The sequence below is a fragment of the Diabrotica undecimpunctata genome, chromosome 5 (genome assembly GCF_040954645.1).
Source record: "Diabrotica undecimpunctata isolate CICGRU chromosome 5, icDiaUnde3, whole genome shotgun sequence".
NCBI lineage: Eukaryota > Metazoa > Arthropoda > Insecta > Coleoptera > Chrysomelidae > Diabrotica > Diabrotica undecimpunctata.
This window is the reverse complement of record NC_092807.1, coordinates 30204206-30227616: the sequence shown is the minus strand read 5'-3', so window position 1 is coordinate 30227616 and position 23411 is coordinate 30204206. Positions and strand designations below refer to the sequence as shown.

Sequence of the window (23411 nt, the reverse complement as noted above, 5' to 3'; positions counted from 1 at the left end):
AACTTCCATTAAAATTAAATGGAGAAAATTGGTTTTTGTTTCAAAACGACAATTCTCCAAGGTCGTGTAGATTTCAAAATAATCAATAGCCCCCTGCACCAATTAGAGCGCTAGATTGTATCATGTCGGTGATTTTTAAGATGGCGGTGATACTAGTGTCAAAGCTGAGAAAAGGAACATTATTCTCCAAAGTTTTTGCAATTTAGTAATACATGGAGACAACACCAGAAGTATTAACGCCTACAAAGTGTAGAAAAAGAGTCGCACAGTCAGACAAATGGGCGAGAAATGGGAGAAAACGGCTGAGGTTAGTATATTTTTAGATCTATGTAGAAGCAAAAATGTCATCTGTCGTGAGTGCAACACGCTTGGAAGTTTTGTTAAAATGCAGGGAACATATATAATTTTCATTGTTTTTTATATTCAAAAAATGATTTACATATAATTACTAGATATCTAAAATAAAATATGAATTTAATTTATTTGTAGGTATGAGCAAACGAAGGCACCTAAAGTTTCCTAATATGCAAGCACGACGGGAGAGCTAAGCAGTGCACAAAACTCAATATTGCGGATGTGATTTCATTTTATAAAGCTTTTCATAAAAAAGAAGAGAAAGTTAAACAAGACACCTTTATACTGCAATTCCTAGAGTTAAACCCTTTTCGCAGACGTCACCCAAAAACTGGAATCAATCGTAATAAGACGGCTACATGCAAGTGTTTCATAAACGGTCCAGATGGCAAGTTACCCATTTGCCCAAAGACTTTCACTAATGCCTTGAGGATCACAAGGAGCCGACTCTGAACTATAATGAACCCTTTTAGAGGGGAAAGTAATCTTCCATGTGAGAAAAGGGGAGGAGACAAACGAACGCATTTATATAAAGAGAAACTGAGGAGCGTGGACGAATTTATTAAAAGTATAAAATGCGTGGAGTCTCATTACTGAGGGATCGAAGTGAGCGCAAGTATGCATCGGGTGATCTGAGTATTAATAAACTTTGGAAAACTTACAATGCTCAAGTCAAACCAGAGACCAGAGAGTAAAAAAAGGTTATTTTCGAATGATTTTTAATAGAAAATCTAACGTTTTATTTAAGGCGCCACAGACGGACATGTGTTCAACATGTCTTTCACCCACTGAAAAAATCTCAAAGGAAACTACACCATCGGTGAAGCAATCCCTCATGGCATTTTTTGCATTATTGCAGGAATCTAAGCCTGAATTATAGCAAAAAAACCTTCTGCTGCCTAAAGTTCCGGATCAAGCAGCGTACTACAGCAGACAGCTATATGTACATAACTTGACAATCGTAGTGGGGCATTCAAAAAGCCCCATTAACGAATGAAAGTTGTTTTAGCTATGTATGGTCAGATGATGAGTATGGCAAGGGCTCTAATCAAGTGGCTTCGGCAATGTATCACAGGCTGTCTAATACTGATTTAAAAGATATCAGTAAGATTAATGTGTAACGGATGTGGAGGCCAGAATAAGAACCAAATAGTTTTATTTGACACCTGAGGACTATTTTAAAATAATATCTGAAAGTACAACTTTGCAGCGCGGCAATATGGATTTCAAGTTCTATGATTGGAAAACCGAAGCATTGTCTACATTAAAAGCACTGCAGAGTTGGCACTTTCAGATATTGAAAATAAAAAGGATTTGTTTGGCAAGATCAAGAAAACAAAATAACGTCGTATTGGTTAAAGGTGACGAAAGCTACAACTCAAGCATCGGTTTGTTTAGAAGTATTTTAAAAAAAGGAAGATCGACCAATAACATCAATCCAAATGAAATAGGAGTCGGGAATTTGGCCAATATTAGCAAAAAGAAATTAAAGGACGTAAGGAAGCTACTGTAAAGTCACTACGGCGAAGAATGGCAAAATGATCCCAAACTGGCTTATTTCAAAAACGTCCTACATTACGAAAATGTTCCAAGCGTCCCTGAAGAAGAGCACTCTGTAATGACAACGACGAGGAAGTCTTAAGAGTATAGAATTTTGGTATTAATATTTATTTTAATGTATTAAGTACTTTTATTAAACATTTGTGTTTTTACTACAAAATAACCAATCTCCTGGTCTGTTCATTTCAAAATAGTAAAATATCCACTTGTTAGTTGCAAAGTAGCCAATCTCCAAATATTTTTCTTTAGGCCTGGAGCCACAAAATATTTCTCCAAATATTTTGTGGCTCCAGGCTTTACAAATATATTTATGGTAAAAAATTACGATTTAACGGCAATTTTACCAGGGAGAGATTGGTTGTTTTGCAAATAGAAGTCTCAAATAATCAAAAAACCAATAATATTTGATATCTGAAAAAGCAATTTTAGTCATACCTATACCTCTAAAGGTATCCCAAAAACGAGGGACAAACAAGTAATGCACTGGTTTAATTAGTAACATAGTGGTAAACTTTTCACATCTATGGTATTTTTTTGCCTTAAACTAATAAAAACAGAATGGAAAAAAATAAAATATATCAAATCAAACAAAACTCCTCTCTGAATAACAAAAATCAGAACATCTCAAATTAAAAATCTTAAATATACATGTTTCTTCAGTCTCATTTTTGAAATATATTTAATGGCACATCAAATTCGTAAAATTCAAGATTACCCTTCTTTATTATTTTAGGATTTTGTACTATTTCTGTAATATTTTCATATGGTTTATATGGATCATCGTTTCCTACAAGTTTAAACCTCTTTCCTGAATCGTGAACTCATTTTACAAATACAATTTTAATATCTCTTTCGTCATCAACATCATTTTGGGCAACACTCACATAAGATTGTGATTTGTCTTTGTTAGATGAAACTTTAATTGCTATGTAATCACCGAAAGATATTTTAGGTGGGTGAAAATTTTACTTGTTTTAATTAATTATTATTAATTAATTAAAATTATTTTTTTATTAACTGCATTAGAAACTGAAGCTTTTTATCCGTTTTCAAGTTGAAGTTTTGAAAGAGTTCTTACATCATCATTTGTGTTGGAGAATAAACCATTTCTTAATAAGTCTTCCTGGGATTGTCACAATGTTAGATATATCAGTTAATACTTCATTTTCGTTCATAAATTCAAGAGCATTTCTTTTTGGAGTTTTATTAACAGTATCCTCAACGTCATTTCTTTCAGAAATTTGGCTGATAGAGCTGGATGAACTAGGAATTAGCTTATATGTTCGAGGTGACAAGCATCGCAAGGACCCCTTTGACAAAAGCAACTTAGATTACGGTAGTGCAGTAATTTCCGAGAAAATTTGATGTAGCCATCATACTGCGAAAAGGAACAATGTTCTTTGAAACAGTCTGCTCTACCTTTTTAATATCAGTATTAGTTATGAAATATGTAAAACTAAATTTTACTGTCGTCTTTTAAAGCGTGAAAAAATTCTGCGCATCAGTGATGCCCAAGCCTGAAGCAATTTTTGGTCTGCTGTTCGTTTAAGACGGCCACCTACACCATCAGCCGCGACCTTAATTATACAGTTAATAATAAGAGATAAGATATCATTACCACAGATTCATGAGGTTGATCGTCATGGAATTGTAAACCAGTAAGTGTTGGAATAACTTTAGTATTATCATCCACAGTTATTTCTTCTCCTGCAACAAGTCCTCTGTTTCGATGCTTGTTGTGGATATAATATAGCGTTTGCTCACACGCATCCCACTGAGCCCAAAAAAAATTCTTTACTAGCAGTTCGCTGGTGAGTGATTCCTTTTTAATGGTGTCATCAGAAGGTCTAATTTGATACTGGTAAATACCTAAAACGTAAAATATATACACCCGGTGACATTACATAAGTTAAGGTGACTAGTGTAAAGAGAAGTAATGCCCATATATTTGCACTTTGATTTATTTCTACAATTTTGTTACGTCCCTCCACATATATTCTTAGTTTTTTACTAATAATTTTTATTATTTTATCTTTATATTTAATTCTTTAATTAACGTGTTTGTCTGTCTTATAATCATGAATTAATACGGACCTGTACAGTCCGCCCCCTAACAGTCTGAAGGGAGCAAAACTACAACGCTACGCACTTCAATCTTAGTAATAGTCTTGTATAAATCAGCGCGATAAACGCTTCAGTATTTTTGTGTAAACCTGACCACGCGACCTTTTTGAGAAGATTCTGTTCCCGAGTCAACCCAGTGCACTGCGGAAGAAGAATTGTTACATCAACATCACAGGTACCGTAATTTGATTGCATACACACAGTATTTATATTAATTGATAAATTTACATATAACTTATTTTCATATTAAAATTATACCAGCACCTAAATAAACAATTATGAGTGAGTGTTTCTCTTATAGAATTTAAAGCTCATTCATCGGTCCTTCGAGCCGGATACAAAACGTTAGCCTTACAAAGATTTAGTTCTTTAGAGCGCAGATTTGCCAAAAATGAATCACTTAAGATTCAATATTCAAGCTTTATCAAAAGTTTCATAAATAATCATTATTTAAATCTTGTTCAGCCAAGTACGGCAATAAATAATGCTTATTATCTACCACACCATTGTATTTACAAGGAGTCCAGTACTACTCCATTGCGCGTTGTGTTTGATGCTTCCGCACACGCCCCTAACTTTCCGTCTTTAAACGATACGTTATATTCAGGTCCAAAATTACATAATGATCTTGTAAATTTATTGCTTAAATTCAGGTTTCATAAATATGTCTTTACTGCAGATATTAAATCCATGTTTACTCAGATTCTTATCGCTCCTGAGCAACAAAGATTTCAAAGAATACTTTGGCGTTTTTCGGAACAGGAATCTATTGCTGAATACGAACTTACTCGGGTTACTTTCGGTGTGTCTAGCTCACCATATCTTGCAATTCGTACTCTACAGCAGCTAGCACTCGACGAACTGGACTTACCTGTGGCCTCATCTATACTCCTAAAAGATACTTACGTAGATGATGTGGTGACAGGAAAGGATTCTTTAGAAAATAGTGTTCTTGCTATAAAAGAATTAATATCTTTATTGAAACGTGGTGGATTTGAGTTACGAAAATGGGCAAGTAATGCCCCTCAGTTATTCTTTCTCGCTAATATTCCTTTGGATCATATCCTGCAACAGTCTTTTTCATTTGACTTAGATCAATCTTCGTTGAAGATATTAGGACTTGGATGGAATCCATCATCTGATGATTTCTTTTACAAAATTTTACCACTTCAAGCTTCCTGTACATAGCGAAATCTCTTATCCCAAATAGCTCGCATATTCGATCCTTACGGTATTCTTAATCCTGTCACTTTGATAGTGAAGACTATTATTCAACGTCTTTGGCTACTTGATTTAGATTGGCATGCAACTCCACCTTTGGAAATTACTTCAAGGTGAGAACAATTTAAAATTGAACTGCCTGTACTGTCTAAATAACTCGTCATATTTCTTTAAATGGAATTATTTCGTGTGAGCTTCATGACTTTTGCGACGCTTCTTTACGTGGATCTTCTGCTGTTACATACCTTCGTGTGTGTTATGATACAGGAGTCATCAAAACTTATTTTCTTTTAGCCCGAACAAAGGTATCTCCTACCAGGGTACAAACTATTCCTCGTCTCGAGCTCAATGCAGCAGTAATTCTTAGTAAATTATTATCTTATATACTGCAGACTCTCACTATACCGTTTAGTAGAATTTACGCATGGTCAGATTCGACTGTTGTTCTTCATTGGATTAATTCACAGCCATATAAATGGAAAACCTTCGTCAGTAACAGAATTTCTTATATTCAAGACAGGATAGCTTCAAAACACTGGCGATATATTCCTTCTTCATTAAATAGTGCGGATCACGGATCCCGTGGACTTTTCCCTGAGGATTTCTTAAATACTCCTGCTTGGTGGGTGGGTCCGGAGTTTCTTCGCACTACTGAAGATAACTGGTCATTCTCCTTGACCAATTCTATCGAACATAACTTAGAATTGAAACAGAAAAGTTGTCTTTTGTCTTTTCCATCTGATGAATTTGTCGATAATCTCTGTAATCGATTTTCTTCCTTTTCAAAATTAAAACGTATCTTTTCCTATGTTCTTAGATTTGTTGGTAACCTAAAATCAGCCAATCAATGAACAGTTGGAAAGCTTTCTATTCAGGAGCAAAGTAACGCCACTAATCAACTAATTAGATTAGTGCAACAAAGATATTTGAAGGAAGAAATAGAACAGGTTAAGGGAAATTCTATAAAATTCAAATATCTTTGTTGCACTAATCTAATTAGTTGATTAGTGGCGTTACTTTGCTCCTGAATAGAAAGCTTTCCAACTGTTCGTTGATTGGCTGATTTTAGGTTACCAACAAATCTAAGAACATAGGAAAAGATACGTTTTAATTTTGAAAAGGAAGAAAATCGATTACAGAGATTATCGACAAATTCATCAGATGGAAAAGACAAAAGACAACTTTTCTGTTTCAATTCTAAGTTATGTTCGATAGAATTGGTCAAGGAGAATGACCAGTTATCTTCAGTAGTGCGAAGAAACTCCTGACCCACCCACCAAGCAGGAGTATTTACGAAATCCTCAGGGAAAAGTCCACGGGATCCGTGATCCGCACTATTTAATGAAGAAGGAATATATCGCCAGTGTTTTGAAGCTATCCTGTCTTGAATATAAGAAATTCTGTTACTGACGAAGGTTTTTCATTTATATGGCTGTGAATTAATCCAATGAAGAACAACAGTCGAATCTGACCATGCGTAAATTCTACTAAACGGTATAGTGAGAGTCTGCAGTATATAAGATAATAAAAAACTAAGAATATATGTGGAGGGACGTAACAAATTGCTTTATTTAATTCTAAAATAAATAATGCATAGAAAAGTAAAATCGGCCTCGTTTTATACGCATACAAAACATACAAGAAACTTCAAGTAAGAAATAGAAATTTATCGGCCGTTGGTGACTCATCGAAGAAACTTCGGGAAAGTAGACCTGCTCTAGTTTGTATTATAGGTCTGAGTTATACTGCCCCATTTTTAACTCTGATCGTCCCGATTAAAAATTTCCAGCATGTTTTCTTGATGACGAAAGATACAGCTAGACACAAGTATTGACGTAAGTAGTAACAATCCATTGTCTTTGGAGGACATGCCAGTCTTGCAAAAAATCAATTTAATCGTGCTTATCACGATCTTCAAATCTAGATTTTTTAACTCATGACCTATTATTGGTCACTAAGAATAACAATAATCGATTGCGTTCTTCTAAAGGCAGCCGTTTACTCTCTTTGGGATGTTGTTTTTTAAATTAGTCCAAGCGACCGAACTTTTTTGTTAAAAATGGATGAGTTTCCTTTGATTATATTGTTGTCTTTGGCTACACACTGAGCTATGGAGATATTTTATCTTAACGGTAAAAAGATCTTTTTGTATTTCGATAGTAATTTGACATAAACTAGTTGAAACTCGATTGGAAATTATCTTCGTTATGTTATTGTTGAAGGGTTCTTGTTTCTGCAGTATTGTTTGAGCTGGTATAGGTCTATCTATCTAGGCCTCTATTTTTGGACATAGTCCTCCCCAATCCTTTTCCATTCTTCTCTGTCTGTCGCTATAGTCATCCACCTAGAACCCACGTGCTTCTTGATATCATCTGCCCATCTCATTTGGGGCCTTCCTCCGCTTCGTTTATATTCCCACAGTCTCCAACTTATATCAATTTTGTTCCATCGGTCTTCTTTTTGTCTTATATTGTGTCCGGCAAATCTCTATTTCAATTTTGCAACTTCTTGTCTAACATCACTCACTTTTGTTTTCTCTCTTATCCACTCGTTTCTCTTTTTATCCATTAGTCTTATGTGCAACATTTGTCTTTCAATTGCTCTTTGAGTTTTTATGATTTTGTACATGTTTGCTTTTGTAAATGTCCACGTTTGGGACCCATAAGTGAGAACAGGGAGTACGCATTGATTGTATACTTTGGTCTTAAGATGCTGTGGATATCTTTTGTTTTTAAGAATGTAGCTTAGTTTGCTAAATGCCGCCCATGCCAGTCTAACTTGTCTTTTTATCTCTGCTGTTTGGTTTTCTTTGTTAAGTTTTATAGTTTGTCCCAGATATATATAATCCTGAACTTGTTCTATGTTCTATTTCATCTTGTCCGATCCTCATTGTGATGTCTTCATCTGTATTTGTTATGATTTTGGTCTTGCTGTAATTCATCTTTCTTGCCTATCTTTCCAGCTTCTACGTCCAGTTCGTTCATCATTTCAAATATGGTATATGGTAACAAGATTTATTTTGACAAAGTTACAGACAGTTACAAAATGACAGAAATCATCTAAAGTAACTTTAGTGCAATCCAGGAAGGAAGAGCCTTTTTCCTTTATCCAGCAAGACAAGGATTATTCGAAGCGACGTCCTTTTTTTCAAATAGCTGGAGGTCTTTCTTGTTGTTTTTGTAACTCATTTGTCTAGGAGATTCATGTAAGTATCCATTTGTTTCATTTTTTTGTAGTTGCCCCAATCCAACCCTCTTGCCATTCACTTATCCACGACCCCAGCTCTCCAAATAAGCCCTGAGTGCCGTTCGCACAGTTTCGTTTATTTTGCTTGGCCTATCTCTGCCCCAATAATTTCTGTCCCCAATCTTCAACCCCATATAGTAATACCCTATGTGGTAGGCAAAATATTTCGTTACAAGATCACCAATTTCGAAGCTTCTATTCGTAAATCGAGAATTAAAATGAACGTTCATCCTATCACTGGCTATCTGGATATGTTGTTGAGCAAGGTCGTGGATGTTGTTTATCCTTAACTTTATTTGATCGACGTATTCTTGACGGTCAAGTTTTCTTTCAAAGGTGTGCAGTCGAATTTAAGATGAACGGCAGACGGACCTTATGATCCAACATCAAACAAGCTTTGCGAGTAATTTTATTTACAGCCGATGGGTAGGCCATAATAGGCCAAAAATAAATGGATGTATAATATTATAGTCCCAATCTCTTTAATGTTTTACTTTGAAAGAATGTTTGTCCATCGTTCGATTCATTCTCTCAAACATTCAATCTGAGAGAGGATCAAACGAGGTTGTTCTCGTATTATTGGTACCAATCAATCGGGAAACGTTTTGGACGATTTCCGACTTATTTCTAAGCGCATAAGTAAAACAGACGAAGCCTCCTGATTTGGGATTGCATAGGCCTCAGAACATTTCATAAAATAATCCATTTCGACAAGGATATCTTTATTTCCAGTATCTGTTCCTAGAAACGGCCCTGTAATATCAATGGCTACTCTCCATAAGCTTACCAACATTAAACTTATTTATGGGTGCTTCTTTTTCATACTGGATCATTTTCAGCTGCAAAAAATTTAACATCGTGTTAAATATTATTTGTAGCTTACCAACTATAACCGTTCTCGAACTTTTCACAAAGTCTTCGTAAACGTAAACGTAACACCAAAGTGTCTTCCTTATTTACCGTCATGTAACTGACGCAATATTCCTGATAATTTTCTTTTATGTACGATCAGTAGTAAATTATATACCGCATCATCGTCATTTTCAAAGGTTCTGTACAGAAGATTATCTTTCAGTACCAGGCAATTCTATTGACTCCCATAGGCTTTTATTTCCGGAATACTTGCACTTATATTTTATCAAATTAGTTTTTACCTTTATTCTTCAAATGAAAGACATATGTCTTTCAGAAAGATTGATTGCCATTGATCATTTATGACGTTGATTCATCGCACGTAGCGAAGTCGTTCCTCTAATTTGGACAGTGGCACTTGGGGTTTTACCGTTCACCCTGTAAGGCTCCAAGAGGTACGCAATGGACAATATAGAGAGGCACCACTTAAAAGAATTTAATGGATAAAATATTAAGAAAACCAAAACGCATGAAAAAAGTTTACAGAAAATGGTACACTTTAACTAAAAAAATACTAATACATGTATTTGTATTTTAGAATTTTTACAATATTTTTAGTATGTATTTGTTGAAAATTAAAATACATGTAATAGAGTAAATAGAAAAATAAGTCCTTACGCAATTTATAAGCAAAAAAAGTTAATCCAAGTGTACAAAAGACATATTTACCTTCTTGATGTATAAGAAGTAGAAATTTCAGCGATTGAGTCTCCACAGGTGAATTGAAATTTAAAAACTGGACAAACGTTTGGTTTTTTGACCCCTGTTTTATTATAAAAGTATTTTCCAGCAAATCATCTATCCTGTACAAGTAACTTCTATATATCAGTTCTTCAGTTTCTTCGCATTTTTCTTTTAAAACAAATAATAGGACCGTCCGTGCTGCATTCATGGAGGCTTGAATACAATCCACCTTCTTTTGAAAGGAGTAAAGTGGGGTTAAGGTATTTTCTTCATAATTGTATTCTCCTACGCAAGTTTGGGATTTATTTTCATCGGGGTTCGTTTGAACCCAGCTAAATAGAAATGATTCATCTCGTTCTTGACCAAGCAGCCGCCATTCGTTGTAGCTATCTAAAAAATATTAAAATCAATGTATTAATGCGATTTAATAACTCTACCTTCTGATTTATATACGACCAGATATAGCTATTTCATGAGGGATAAAAGGATAGAATGCGAAAACATGGAGTTAATTCCAGTTTACTCCAATTAGTCTCTTCTACTCAAATCCGACTCTCACCTTCACGCTGGTATCCCCTGTAAACCGAGCAACCCAACTAAAGATCCGGTATCCAATCCGGGTGGAAAGTTGGGTCAGGAACTAACGAGGGCGGGTGAAATGGCCCTCCGAAAAGGGGGTTTGGCTTGGGTTAACTACATAACCCTATAAAAAACCTTTTGTTATGAGAGCTACAAAGAAACCAGACTGTCTAACTTACGACGAACTCGCAAACGAAATAAAGATAATGATTTAAAAATTTGCACGTGGAACGTAAGAAGCCTTTATCAGCCTTGAGCCACAGCTCTGTTCATGCAAGAAATGAATAAGGCCAAAGCAGATATTGCTTTACAGGAAATGAGGTGGACTAGCTCATGCATCCTGGAAAAAAATAACTGCAATATTGTATAATACAGGAGTGGCGACTTCTTTGTGAGCAGGCCAAGATCCACAACGGATTGTCGAGCCACTTATGATGATATAGCTATTTTATACCAGACAAGTCTTACTAACAATTATCAAAATAATGAAAGGCTGTTATAAACACACATAGTTCTGAAGTATAAACACTCTAGTTCATAGATGGCAAGACATTTTAAATAATAAGAAGAAATGGGTAAAAATAAATGAAAAATTTTAAACAGATACTGGGGAATATATTAAAAAGAATCTAGAATATGAGAAAAATATAAGCAAACAATTAGAAAAATACGAAATTTGCCAGAATGTAAATGAAACAAACTAAAAGTATATAAGAAAATTTAACAAAGGGCAGAACACGATGGGCAGAAGACTACATAGGTGGCAAAATAGCAAATTCATGGAAAAATAGATTGGAGTGCCAGAAAAAATAAATAAACTATCCCAAAATATGAAATTATACCAGAAACGAATAAAAGAAGAAAAGAATTTAACCATAGAATGGTATCGATATTTTTTAGGTAATTAGTGGTACCGTGGTATCATATACGACACCACAAACATTTTGTTTAATTAATAATTTAATTTATACTAAGAAATCAAATACATATGTATTCTTTTACATTTTTTATTGTGCAAAGTTTTAAAAAAAGACTCTAAAATAGAAAAGAACATGCTTATAACAAAAAAAAATTCAAATTTCTTCGGTACAAGTTAGACAGATTGGTCTTCTGTGTTCGGCACACAGGCAAGCTTTACAGCGGACGCACAGGTCTCTGCCTTTTCTTTTGGCAGATCGAGGGCAAACTTGACATCTTTTGTGGGTTGGAGGTTAAGTTTCTTGATTTCTGAGTACTGGCTGGTCCTCTTGACCAAGAACATCCAAAATCATGGAGCGCAAAAATCTGGACAAAGTTGGTATTTCTAATCTTGTTTTTAGTTGCGGAATCACTAACTGTAGTGCTAAATGCCTAAGAAAATCTTTCCTGTGAGTAATTTTTAAATTTGGATCTGATTTGGTTCTATTTGCGCTATAAATAACATAATCATTAATACCTGCACCATCAAGCATACCATAAAAAACTCTAAGAGGCCACCAACGAGTTTTTCTAGACACGGATTTAGAATGACACAACTGATCATAAGTGGGTACTCCTCCTTTTGTAAAGTTATAAAATAAAACAATCTCGGGCTTGCAAGTATCTTTATCAATTACACCATAAGTATGAAATGTTGACAGAAACAAAACAATTATTTTTTGGTTTTGGAGAAAATGATACTAATGTCTTATTCTCGTCAAAAGCAAAGTCAGAACTTGGAACAATTTTTTTCTTTTGAAAAAATTCTGGCGGAATGTCTTAAGGTTCCAACCATTATCAACTTTTTTTGTAAAAGCTTTTCTGCAAGATCTGAGGACGAAAAACAATTATCATGGTGACATTCTATTGGTGCCAAAGAGATTTTTGCATAGGCGAAGAACGTGTTGGGTGGGCAAAGTTTCTGATGCATCTCGCCTTTCTTTTCCCACATATAGTATTGCAGAATGCATATAAAAAGTCTTATAGAGTCGCACAACATAACGATTTCAATTCCATATTTGTCTGATTTATTTGGAATATAAACTTTAAAAGGACATCTGCCCCGAAAACTGAGCAACTGTTCATCAATTGTCACATATGTACCAGGAGTGTAATTAGCTTTATAATTTTCAATAAATTCATTCCAAAGAAATCTTATAGGTGCAAATTTATCATCACGTTTCCTTTCCTCTCTAGTTGTTTCGTCATCAAAACGAAGACGATAAATCAACAATTCAAAGCGTGTTTGTGACATTGTTGCTCTGAAAATTGGTATTCCAAATTGTTTTGACTATAAATTCGAGGTACTCAGGTAGCTAGTTTTTAGAACACCAGTCATATATAAAAGACCGAATAATGCCAAAATCTCTTCTATGCTTGTAACAGTTGTAAAACTAGGAGTTTGACTAAATTTAGTAGATTGTTTAGAGATTTCTGAGTTTGTGTATTGAGTAATATAGTTTATCATTGAGTCGCTGAAAAAAAGTTTCCAGGCCAGAATCTCTTCTGATGTATTTAAAGCGTGACTCTGGGCCTCGTAGACATAGCACTATGTTTTTTTGAACTGTGCGAGTGTTCTTTGAGAAAAACGGAGTTTTATACCACTTAAAACCATTTTTTCCATATACTACTTTTCTTTTTTGCTAAAATGGTATCAGAATGTTCACTTTCACACAAGTTCTTTGTCTTGATCCTCACTCAAACATTCGGATTATGTATTATTTAAAGGGACATCGACACTGTGATCTTAGCCGAAAACATTGAAGATCTTCAGAGACTGGTGACCAGAATAGCAGAGTATGGAAAAGAGTATGGTCTAACAATGAATGTCAAGAAGACGAAATTTATGAGAATATCGAAAACTCAAAGAAATAACGAGAATCTTCTAATAAACTAAACCAACGTCGAACAAGTGGACAAATATGCATACCTGGGAACAAAGAGGTTCTGGGAAGGATGAACAAAGAAATGGAAATTTTAAATTCAATAAAAACAAGAAAATTAGAATATCTCGGACATATTACACGTGGAGAAAAATACACCTTGCTCCAACTGATTATGCAGGGAAAGATCCAAGGAAAGAGAAGCATAGGGAGGCGTAGAATGTTATGGCTGCGCAACCTGAGAGAGTGGTACGGATGTACATCAAATGAACTTTTCAGAGCAGCCGTCTCAAAAGTCCGAATAGCTATGATGATTGCCGACCTCCGCCGCGGAGATGGCACTTGAAGAAGAAAGGGACATCTTCATCACTCTCACCAGCCTCATAAGCACGCACAATTTCTTCTAACTCAGCCTGAGTCAACGGTTTGCTTGTTGAAGCCATTTACTTCTATATTCAAAATTATAACAGGAATTGTACTGTGGTGTCGTATGTAACACCGATAAATATTTTACAACTATTAGTGCCCGATAAACAGTTAATTTGAAACTATAAAGGAGGTAAAGGTACTGAGAATCAAAGCCTTCCCTCTCTAGGAACGTGCTGACTGCATCTAATCGAAATTGTGCGGTGTCGCCGGCGACACCTGTGTACAATTCTAGGGTTAAATCTAAAACAATAATGTAAATTTATAAAACAAATATATTAAAGAAAAACAGAACAAATATATTAAAAATAAAAGAAAACCAAAAAATAAACAGACCACAGCGAAATAATGCTCCTCCTGAATAGACGAGACAAAAGCCCCACCCAAAAGACTGAATTAAAAAAAAATCAAGTCAATGGCTAGTGACAAACAATATCGATGTAGTACAAACCTATTATAGGTAAATACAGTCATAGTCCCATTACACAAAAGGGAGGACCAACTCAAATGCAAAAACTATTTTGCGGGAAGGAGGTGAAGAGTAGAATGCGAAAACATAGAGTTGATTCCAGTTTACTCCATTTAGCCTCTTCTATTCAAATCCGACTCTCACCTTCACGTTGGTGCCCCTGTAAACCGAGCAAGTAGAGATCTAGTAACCAACCCGGGTAGAAATTTGGGTCGGAACTGACGAGGTTGAAATGGTCCTCCAAAAAAGAGGTTTGGCGTTGGGCTAACCATCCAACACTGTAAAAAACCTTGTTATGAAAGCTACAATGAAAGGAGCCAGACTATTCAACTCAAGACGAACTCGCAAACGAAATAAGTACAATACAAGTACAAATTCATAAAGCCAAAGCATACATCATTGCTTTATAGATGAGACGGACTGGCTCAGGAATCCTGGAGAAAAAGAACAACAATTTCTACTACAGCGAAGACCCTACACGTCACGAATTTGGTACCGGATTTATTGTGAGCAGAAGGATTAAACACAGCGTAATTGACTTCAAGGTAAAAACAATTGCCAGTTCATTTTAGTTTTTCGTAAATTCTTTTTATGAAATTATATATACGATTGTTTATAGTTCTCTTCTTCTTTCAAGTACTATCAAAGGGCTTACTGATATTTTTAACTCACGTGCCTTAATAAAGAAAACTATTCCTTTACCTGAAAAATCTTTGCGTTCAAGGCTATTTTAGTACAATACATTGCCAAATTTTATTATTGTTGCAATAGTACCTAATCAATAGATAACGGATATCTATCTCCCATTTTTACAATGAGAAATTTTATGGAAGCATATCATAAGATTTTAACATGCGTTTAAAAATAAGATTTGGCAACGTTGGTCCCGTTGTATGTGTAGTGTAATGTGTACAAAAACAAAAATCGATAACCATGTTTCTCGGCGTTGTCTCCTCTAATGAGAATTGAAAAAACTGCATTTATGATAAAAACAGATATCTGATAACCCTTAATATAAACATTAAGTAAATGTATGTTTTAATAACTTACCGACATTATTTTCTGTGGAAATTATCGATACCAGTTTAGAAGCGAGGTTATCTACCGACACCATCGTCAACCTCTCGACTTGCTCCAGTCAAAAACCTTGCAGTGGAGTAGTTAAGGGAATATTGTAAACATGATAAAAAGATTAATAATTCGAAAATATAGAGTTATCTATATAAAATAAATTCGTACAGTTAATGCGATATATTTTCCTAATATTTAAATAAGTAAAAATGTCTTTAACATGATGTTAAATCTTTCGCTACTTTTTAATGCAAGAAATATTGCCAAACCATAGTCTTCTTTATTATGGATCTCATGTTTATAAAAGTTAAACAATTAGGAAGCATATCTTCTTGTTTAAATTTACAACAAACGACTTTCATTTTGGCGACGAGTTTTCATTTTGGATACACATTTATTTAACCTGTAGGGGAAAGTGTTGTACCTTGGACCATTTTTTTTCAAATCGATATTTGGTTAAAGATAACGTTAAATAGAGAAATTATGGATAAACAAGATTCCTTTATTTAATCAGTTTTGTGATATGCATTTTCAATTTTAATATAAATGAAATAAGTAGGTACTTGAAAAATAAGTAAATAAAATGATCACTCTTTGGTCTAAGGTACAACATAAGGTTGTACCTTGAAACAACTATTGTATATATTTTGTAAGAGAAAACAGTACAATGTAACTTAAAAATAAACTTCATTTAACATTATAAATAACCAACCGATAAACTAAACACCATTGTATTGACTAAAATCAACTGCAAATATAAGTTGTGCCTCTTGCCGTTTTGACAAACCTACAGATTTAGGTTCAGGAAGACGGAGTATCATATCAGAGTTGTTGACAAAATAAGGGTCTTCACTATTAGGATTGAAATTTCTAGATACTACCGTACCATCAATTTTCTTGTAAAATTTAACATTATAACCGTCATCTAGGACATTAATAACTTTAGCTAATTCCACTAAAACAAATTATTACTGTTAATTTGATAATTTTCTTCATTTTCTTTGTCTTTCGCTTCTGCTACAATTTTCTCAAAAAACTCTTCTTCTTCATCTGATGACGAATCTTGTAGTGTAAGACTTACTTCACTTTCATCTTCGCTACTTTCATTTTTATTTTTGTTTATTATTTTCCTTTTAGGGATTCCTTCTGGTTCTTCTACGTTAAATACTTTCCGCTTTATCTTTCTTTTACACTTATTAAATTGCTCTTGGGTTTTTGCTCATTTATATTGTTCTATTTCTTCTTTAACAGGCGTATCTGTTAAAATTGCACTTCTTACCTTTCTTTTCCTGATCTTAGTTTCTTTTCTTGGCGCTGTCTTCGGAAAAGGCCTAATTTTGTGCGAAGAAACTACAGTTTTGTTGACTCAACTTGTAGATGGTGTAGATATTATTTGCTGTCGGTTATTGTCATCGTTATTAGTACCTTTATTACTTGCAAATACTATTAGAAGGTTCTGGTTCGAATTGTTCAGATCGGTCGGTGACGTAGGCCAATAAAAATTCATCTTCACTAAAAACAGTGTCATTAAATGGCATAGTTCCTGTCACAAGAAAGCCTTTCACAATATTGTCAAAAAAGCCTTCGAATATGCTGTTCCAATTATTTCGGAAGTGTAGTAGATGCTTATAGGTTTTCCTAGATTAATTGTTAACTACTGATTTGAAGCTTGGTTAAAAAACGTTTTATATGGACCAAAAACAGTTCTGTTAAGTGGCTGTAGCTTGTGAGATGTATGGGGCGGTATAGTTAATAATACCACTCCATTATCTTATGCCAAATTTATTGCAGGAACCGAGATATGCGACTCATGGTTGTTACATATAAGAAGCACTTTGTCATTTATGGATGGCTTAATGTAAGCTATAAAGTGTTTCAAATATGTTACAAATAAATTTTCATTTATCCATCCTGAAGGATTTGCAACCCCTATTGCTCCAGAAGGAACACCCTATAGTATGTGTTCCTTAAAGTGTACTCGAGGGAATATAAAAATGGGGGACACCTGATGAAGAACCGCATTTATAGCTGCCATCATAGTTATGTTAACTTCTCGTTCTCCAGAAGTTACGCTTCCTATTTGTTTTTGACGTTTTTGTACTAATATTTTTGGAGGAACATGAACGGTAGTATTACCAGTTTCATCAACATTATATATTTTGTTTGCCTCAAAATGGTAGCGATCGTAACAACTTTTTAAGTTAACAAAGGAGTTTGAAACAGTGTTTTTGTTGAAAGCAATAGCTCTTGCAATGCTTGTAGCTTCTGGTTATTTATTTATTTAGCGTATGGCTACATCACAGGTTCATATATACATATATATATATATATATATATATATATATATATATATATATATATATATATATATATATAAATTATATAAATTACAAACAACAGTAAATACAAAAATATTATTCTACAAACAAACATCTAGATTATAAATATATTCGATTGACTCTTTTGTAGCAGCCAGGAAATCCGAAGGGTTGCCGTTATAGGATCTAATCGGGCATTCCTCTACCATGTGTTTTACTGTTTGCCTTTCGGCGCCGCAGTCGCAATTTGGTGATTGTATTTTTCCCCATCTTAAAAGTGAGTCGGAACATCTGCGACAGTTCGTCCTTATTCTATTGAGTGTGGTCCAAATTCGTCTCGGTTGGTTGAAGCCCTCAGGTTTGCTTGTAATACATGGCATGTTCCAGTTAGCTGGTGCAGCGTTATTCTCCCATTGTTCTCTCCACCGTTCAGTTACCCTCTGGTTGTCGCAAAGCTACAGTTGGATGTCTAAGTAAAAATCCTCGTATCAACTCCCTCTCAGCTTGTTTTTCTTCTAACCAAGGATTTGGATTTTTTTTATTATTTTCGTTAGAAAATTCGTATGCTAATTTTTGAAGTTCTTTCTTTGGTAGGCCATAATGTAACTTGGCCTTGGATTTATACAAGGATATCCTATCAATTCCAGCTATGTCCGTCTCTGCAGAAAACCTCTTCTCCAGAGTCGGCTTGACCATGAGGAAACAAAAAAGTCGGCTGAGCGAGGATTCAGTGGCTGCCATCGTTTGTGTCCAGTCATGGACAAAAGATAAAATATTTTTTAATTTCATTAAAGAATACTTGTAGATATTATATAAATGTAGATTTGTGAAACAAATAAATATTGGAATAAGTACTTTTTTGTTCAACTATGGCTTGTGACTATTATATATACAGTGTGTCTATCCAATTAACACATGTTATGGTGGGTAAAAGTTGTCTACCACTTAAGGCTGTTTTATCGGTGCACCAAAACCTAATGACAGTGTTTTCTCTGTTATTTACCGACAAAATGTCTCGAAATTTGGACACGTTATTTGAAATTATGTTGCCTTTAAACTGATGGTTTTACTTTTTTTATTTTTTTGAAACTTCTGTTGAAAAATTGGAATATACTGTTTAACGTTCTATTATAACCAAACTTTTTACGCCCATCACTCGAAAGAGTTTTTTTTTCTGTAATCGTTGATTTTTGTTTCACCTTTCTGTGTCCAGTAATAATCGAGAAAAGCGTGTTCCAACTTTAAAGAAAATTGCTAAAAAATACTGAAATCTAATAGTGAAACGTGTTACTCATCATTGGCGCTTAGTTTCATCGTTATCGCCTTCGTGACGTCAAATCTCATGAACGTACGGTCAGTTAGTTCGTGTTAAAAGTAATTTGAATGGAGAATAATGTATTTGTTTTCATTAAACTACCCGTCGGCCGGCGGCACTGAGTAAAGATGGTCTCGCGTAAGCAGTGTAGAAAAGTAAGTGATACGCCCATTTCAAATCGCAGTATGCTTGGACTGCTAAAACAGCCTTAAGTTGGAAATTTTTTTGTCTAGGGGCCGTGGTGGGTCGATATTGTCCACCACGCCTTTTTACGTTTCAGGCCGCGGTGCATCGCGTTATTCCACCAGAACAATTCTAAATATATGGGGAGTGTTGAAGGATGCTTTTAGCAATATTTTACTATGGTTGATTTTTATGCCGGTGGACTAAGTTGTCCACTATGGTCACAGTAAAAATACGTTAACTTTTTTTAATTTTACTTTTACTAAATTAGGTATATTATTACCTGAATTAACAAAAACACAATTGGTAATTATCTAGGAATATATTTAGGAATATTTAGTGAACGCACAAATTTATCAAATATTAAATAGAAAAATATCAACCTTCTATTGTTTTAACTGTGAAGAATGCCCTTCAAAAAAGCAATTAAAACACAAGTGCTTGTTAGGTAAATATATCGTAGCGGTAGTTTGTTTTATTCGTTTTATTTTTTGCAATCTTCTTTCTCATTTCCGTGATTTATTTGTGGTAGTAACTAGAACAAATCTGTCTCTTATCCGATTCATATAATTTAAGATCTTGATTATTAGAAACCAACCGAGAGGTAGGTAAGTCATTTCTTTTGATTAGACCTGAAAATTTAAAATATTTAAGATTTGGGAATGGAAATACAAAAACATTTTGTATCTACCTTGTATAATTTTCTCCGCAAATGTCGTTATTGACGTTTTATTGTGTGTTACTGATGCAGCCAGTAGGCATTGCCAATTGCTGGATCAACTACTAACTCGATCGCAAGTTTACCGATACCATTTGACCCCGCGTCTTAGAGATGTGTTATACGATTTCATTTGACCTAAAATTATATAGTACGGTATAGTGCCTCTTTGAACAGTTGGTAGAGTTCATGGTTGTACCTGGATCTCCATACTCCGTTTTCGTTAATAACTTCGTTGTTGCTTCGTAGAGGTCGCTGCTAGCATGCTCAGGGCCGTTATGTTACTATAACGGCTAAATTAGATTGCATTTCATTTCAGTTTGAACTACTACACGTGTTCCTGATGAGAGTTGAATAACTCGTAATACGTGTAGGACAATGGTTCAGTTCTGATTAAAAGGAAATGCAATCGTCTACTTTCATTTATCTTTTCTCTACGTAAAAAGTGCAAAAGATATAGGTTTCAAGGGTTTTTTATATTACATAAACATTACATCAACAATCTTTCATGTCGCAGTGTGGAAAGGCCAAACTATCCATTTGAAATCTATAATCTACGAGGGATTAATGGCTGGGCTGGTCACCCTCTTTTAATATTGAATAAATTTTAAGGTTTTTGTTTAATGTTTTAAAGCTTTTAAGGTTATTGGTTTTAACAGCGTTTGTTTTTTTTAAGTAGAAATATTTGAAGAAAATTACCTTAATAGGAATAAAAGAATTGTAGTTGTTTTGTAATCTTTTATTCTAAATATGTATAATAACAGTATATATAAACAGTATATATACATATATGTATTAAGCAGTTCCTGGCAAGTGTTTCTTCATGTAATAAACTAATTAAAACGATTGTTTTTCAGAAAATTGGGAATATTTATCTAAAACAGATCATTTCTTATTAGATATTAGCGTTTCTTAACCTTTAATACTTAAAATAAATATATATACCTAGACGATTGCGTTTGGATTTAATTGAAGTCTCCTTAAATATTATTTGTTTTTGGGACCAAAATTTTTAATTGTACCTATTTAAAATTTTCATTTCATTCATAAATTGCATGAAATCTAATAAACGTACACGATACACTGTAGTCATGAATGATATACATAAGATAGGTATCCATATGGATCTTTAATATAGTGGTTTCTTCTTGCCCTTTACATTCTTACGTCGTTGATCTATTTCTCCGTTCATCCCCTTTAGGGGCAGTTTACCAACTAAGAGAAAAAAGTGTCCTACCACTTACTAATTCATCCACCCGAAGTCGTTGGCACAGCATATCGCCACAGGCCACAGTATATTGCTAAATAATGTGATATCGATATCATCGTCGGTCAGTAAGTGGGGGATTGCTTACTCAGGCAATCACTCGATGAATGACTCACCACACTGGTTAACGGATGGCGAGTGGGGGGATAATTTAGGAGCATTTAGGAGGGTGTGAGTGGAGAGACTTGAGTCTCGGTACAGTCAGTGCGGAGGCAAGACTACAAGCGTTTTATAGCCGATGCCGATGCAAAAATGTATCTGTTATAATCAGTGAACATTGATTTTCCAGACTGCTCGTATATTTTTAAGACTGCTTAGTTCTGAAATCAACTTGAGAGAGGCACAGGTTACATAGTTTGTGAATAGAGTGCGGGAATATATATGCCACATATACCCAATCGCCCAAAATGGACCCTTTACGCTCAAACACGGTCAAACTCGAGGTGTGGGTAAAAAGTATGGGATTATTAAGAAAAGTAGATTATAATATATTCTATCATTAATATATATTTCTAAGGAATTAGCAAGTAGTTTTTAGGATTTTTGGTTAAGAATAGTCTTAAGGGTATAAATTATGTTCAGAGACAATAGTATCTCATGGATAGTCAGGATGTTTCAAGAGACGATGGATTTCTGCCGAGGAGGAGTTGTAACGTTTGTAGATTATATTAGGCAAAATTATCGACAGGCCTATGTTCAACAGCTTCTACAATAGTCGGGTTTGATAGAATAATAGATTAATAGTATCGTAATTACAGAGATTCATTACATATCCAAAACTATGAAATGTGGTGTATTTGTCGCAGCCAGATGGTTAAATTAGCCGTTCGATCGGAGGGTATATTAGTACCTTTTAAACCAGCTTTAGGATCACTAAAAAACAATGCTTTATAAGGAGACCTCCCGATGATTCGATGAAATGAAGAATTTTTTTGGTACTGACAAAATAAACAACCAAAAGACCACTTGGTCGAATTTTTGTCCGTCATCCAAGAACGTATCATATTTATCACGTCCTAGTTGCTACATTCAACGCTGCCCTGAGTGCAACCAGTTCTTCTATCACTTTTGCCGTAAACTCTCGTCCATTCTCAGATTGTAATTTATATGGAGCACCAAAAATCTATCTAATCTATTTAAGGTATCTAATCTATTTAAGATACTGCTGTTTTACTGGCTTTTGTCACTTGTTCTCTGACTTGTTTCTCCATATTGTTGTCACATGATAAATTGATTTTAATATAATATTTCAATGATAATTTTAAATTATGAGTATTAAAACCATGGATATACATGCAACTAGCTCCAAAAAACAGGTTTCAATTTGTAAACAAAGTTTATAACTTGTTTTGTTATGATTTAATTAATTTTAATTAAAATTTTTTGGTCGTGAACAAAATATCATCTGTTACTCGTTTAGGATGATTTTACTAGTGCTTCCTCACCCTCTTTAACGCCCCCGTTCAATATCTTTTAATCCTATCTAAACTTGTTATAAAGTATATTGTAACTATAAAAATTAATAAAAATATTGGAAACTTATCCTACATAAAAACATTTACCTGAATCACTAGAAGCGGTCGATGGTCTTGGACTTTTTATATATACCTCACTTCTGCTATTATTCTCAGAATTATAATGTAAGGATTGAAATAGAGTTTTAGAATTTTTTAAAATCGGTTTTAAATCGTCAGCGGATCTATTGGAGTAACTCTTTGACTTAGACATTCTTGTCTTAAAAATTTCAAGTGACGGAACAGATGCCAAAATTGACCTGGGATATTTACAATAATGTTTTGGCATTTCCCAATCTGTATCTTCCACGTATTCTCTTTCTAATACTTCTATTTTTCCAGATGGCAACTTATAAGATAATTTTGCATTTGCTCTAAAAAACATTGAACAATAAAAGTGAAGTGTGTTGAAATATTTAAAAAATAATAATGAACTGAAACATACGAACGCAGGTGAAAAATATGAAAAATTAATCACATATATATATATATATATATATATATATATATATATATATATATATATATATATATATATATATATATATATATATATATATCCTGGAGTAAAAATTGGTCAAATCCAAAAATTAAAAAAATGTACTTTTGG

At 34.1% G+C, this 23411-nt stretch overlaps 2 protein-coding genes across 4 annotated transcripts in view; both read right to left on the bottom strand.

The window, feature by feature from the left end:
* Positions 1-15578, bottom strand: part of pigeon (gamma-secretase activating protein pigeon) — a 33947-nt gene extending 18369 nt beyond the window's left edge. The window contains exons 1-3 of the mRNA XM_072531814.1: positions 15466-15578; positions 10087-10491; positions 3533-3783 (exon numbers count right to left, since the gene is read on the bottom strand). Coding sequence (XP_072387915.1) covers positions 3533-3783; positions 10087-10491; positions 15466-15529 — 720 coding nt within the window. The 5' untranslated portion in view covers positions 15530-15578. The remainder of the gene's footprint in view (positions 1-3532; positions 3784-10086; positions 10492-15465) is intronic.
* Positions 15579-20757: 5179 nt separating this feature from the next.
* Positions 20758-23411, bottom strand: part of LOC140441231 (uncharacterized) — a 41540-nt gene continuing 38886 nt past the window's right edge. For all 3 annotated transcript variants that reach the window (XM_072531816.1, XM_072531815.1, XM_072531817.1), the window contains 2 exons: positions 22850-23175; positions 20758-20895 (listed from right to left, as the gene is read on the bottom strand). In XM_072531816.1, the coding sequence (XP_072387917.1) occupies positions 20858-20895; positions 22850-23175 (364 nt within the window). In that variant the 3' untranslated portion in view covers positions 20758-20857. The remainder of the gene's footprint in view (positions 20896-22849; positions 23176-23411) is intronic.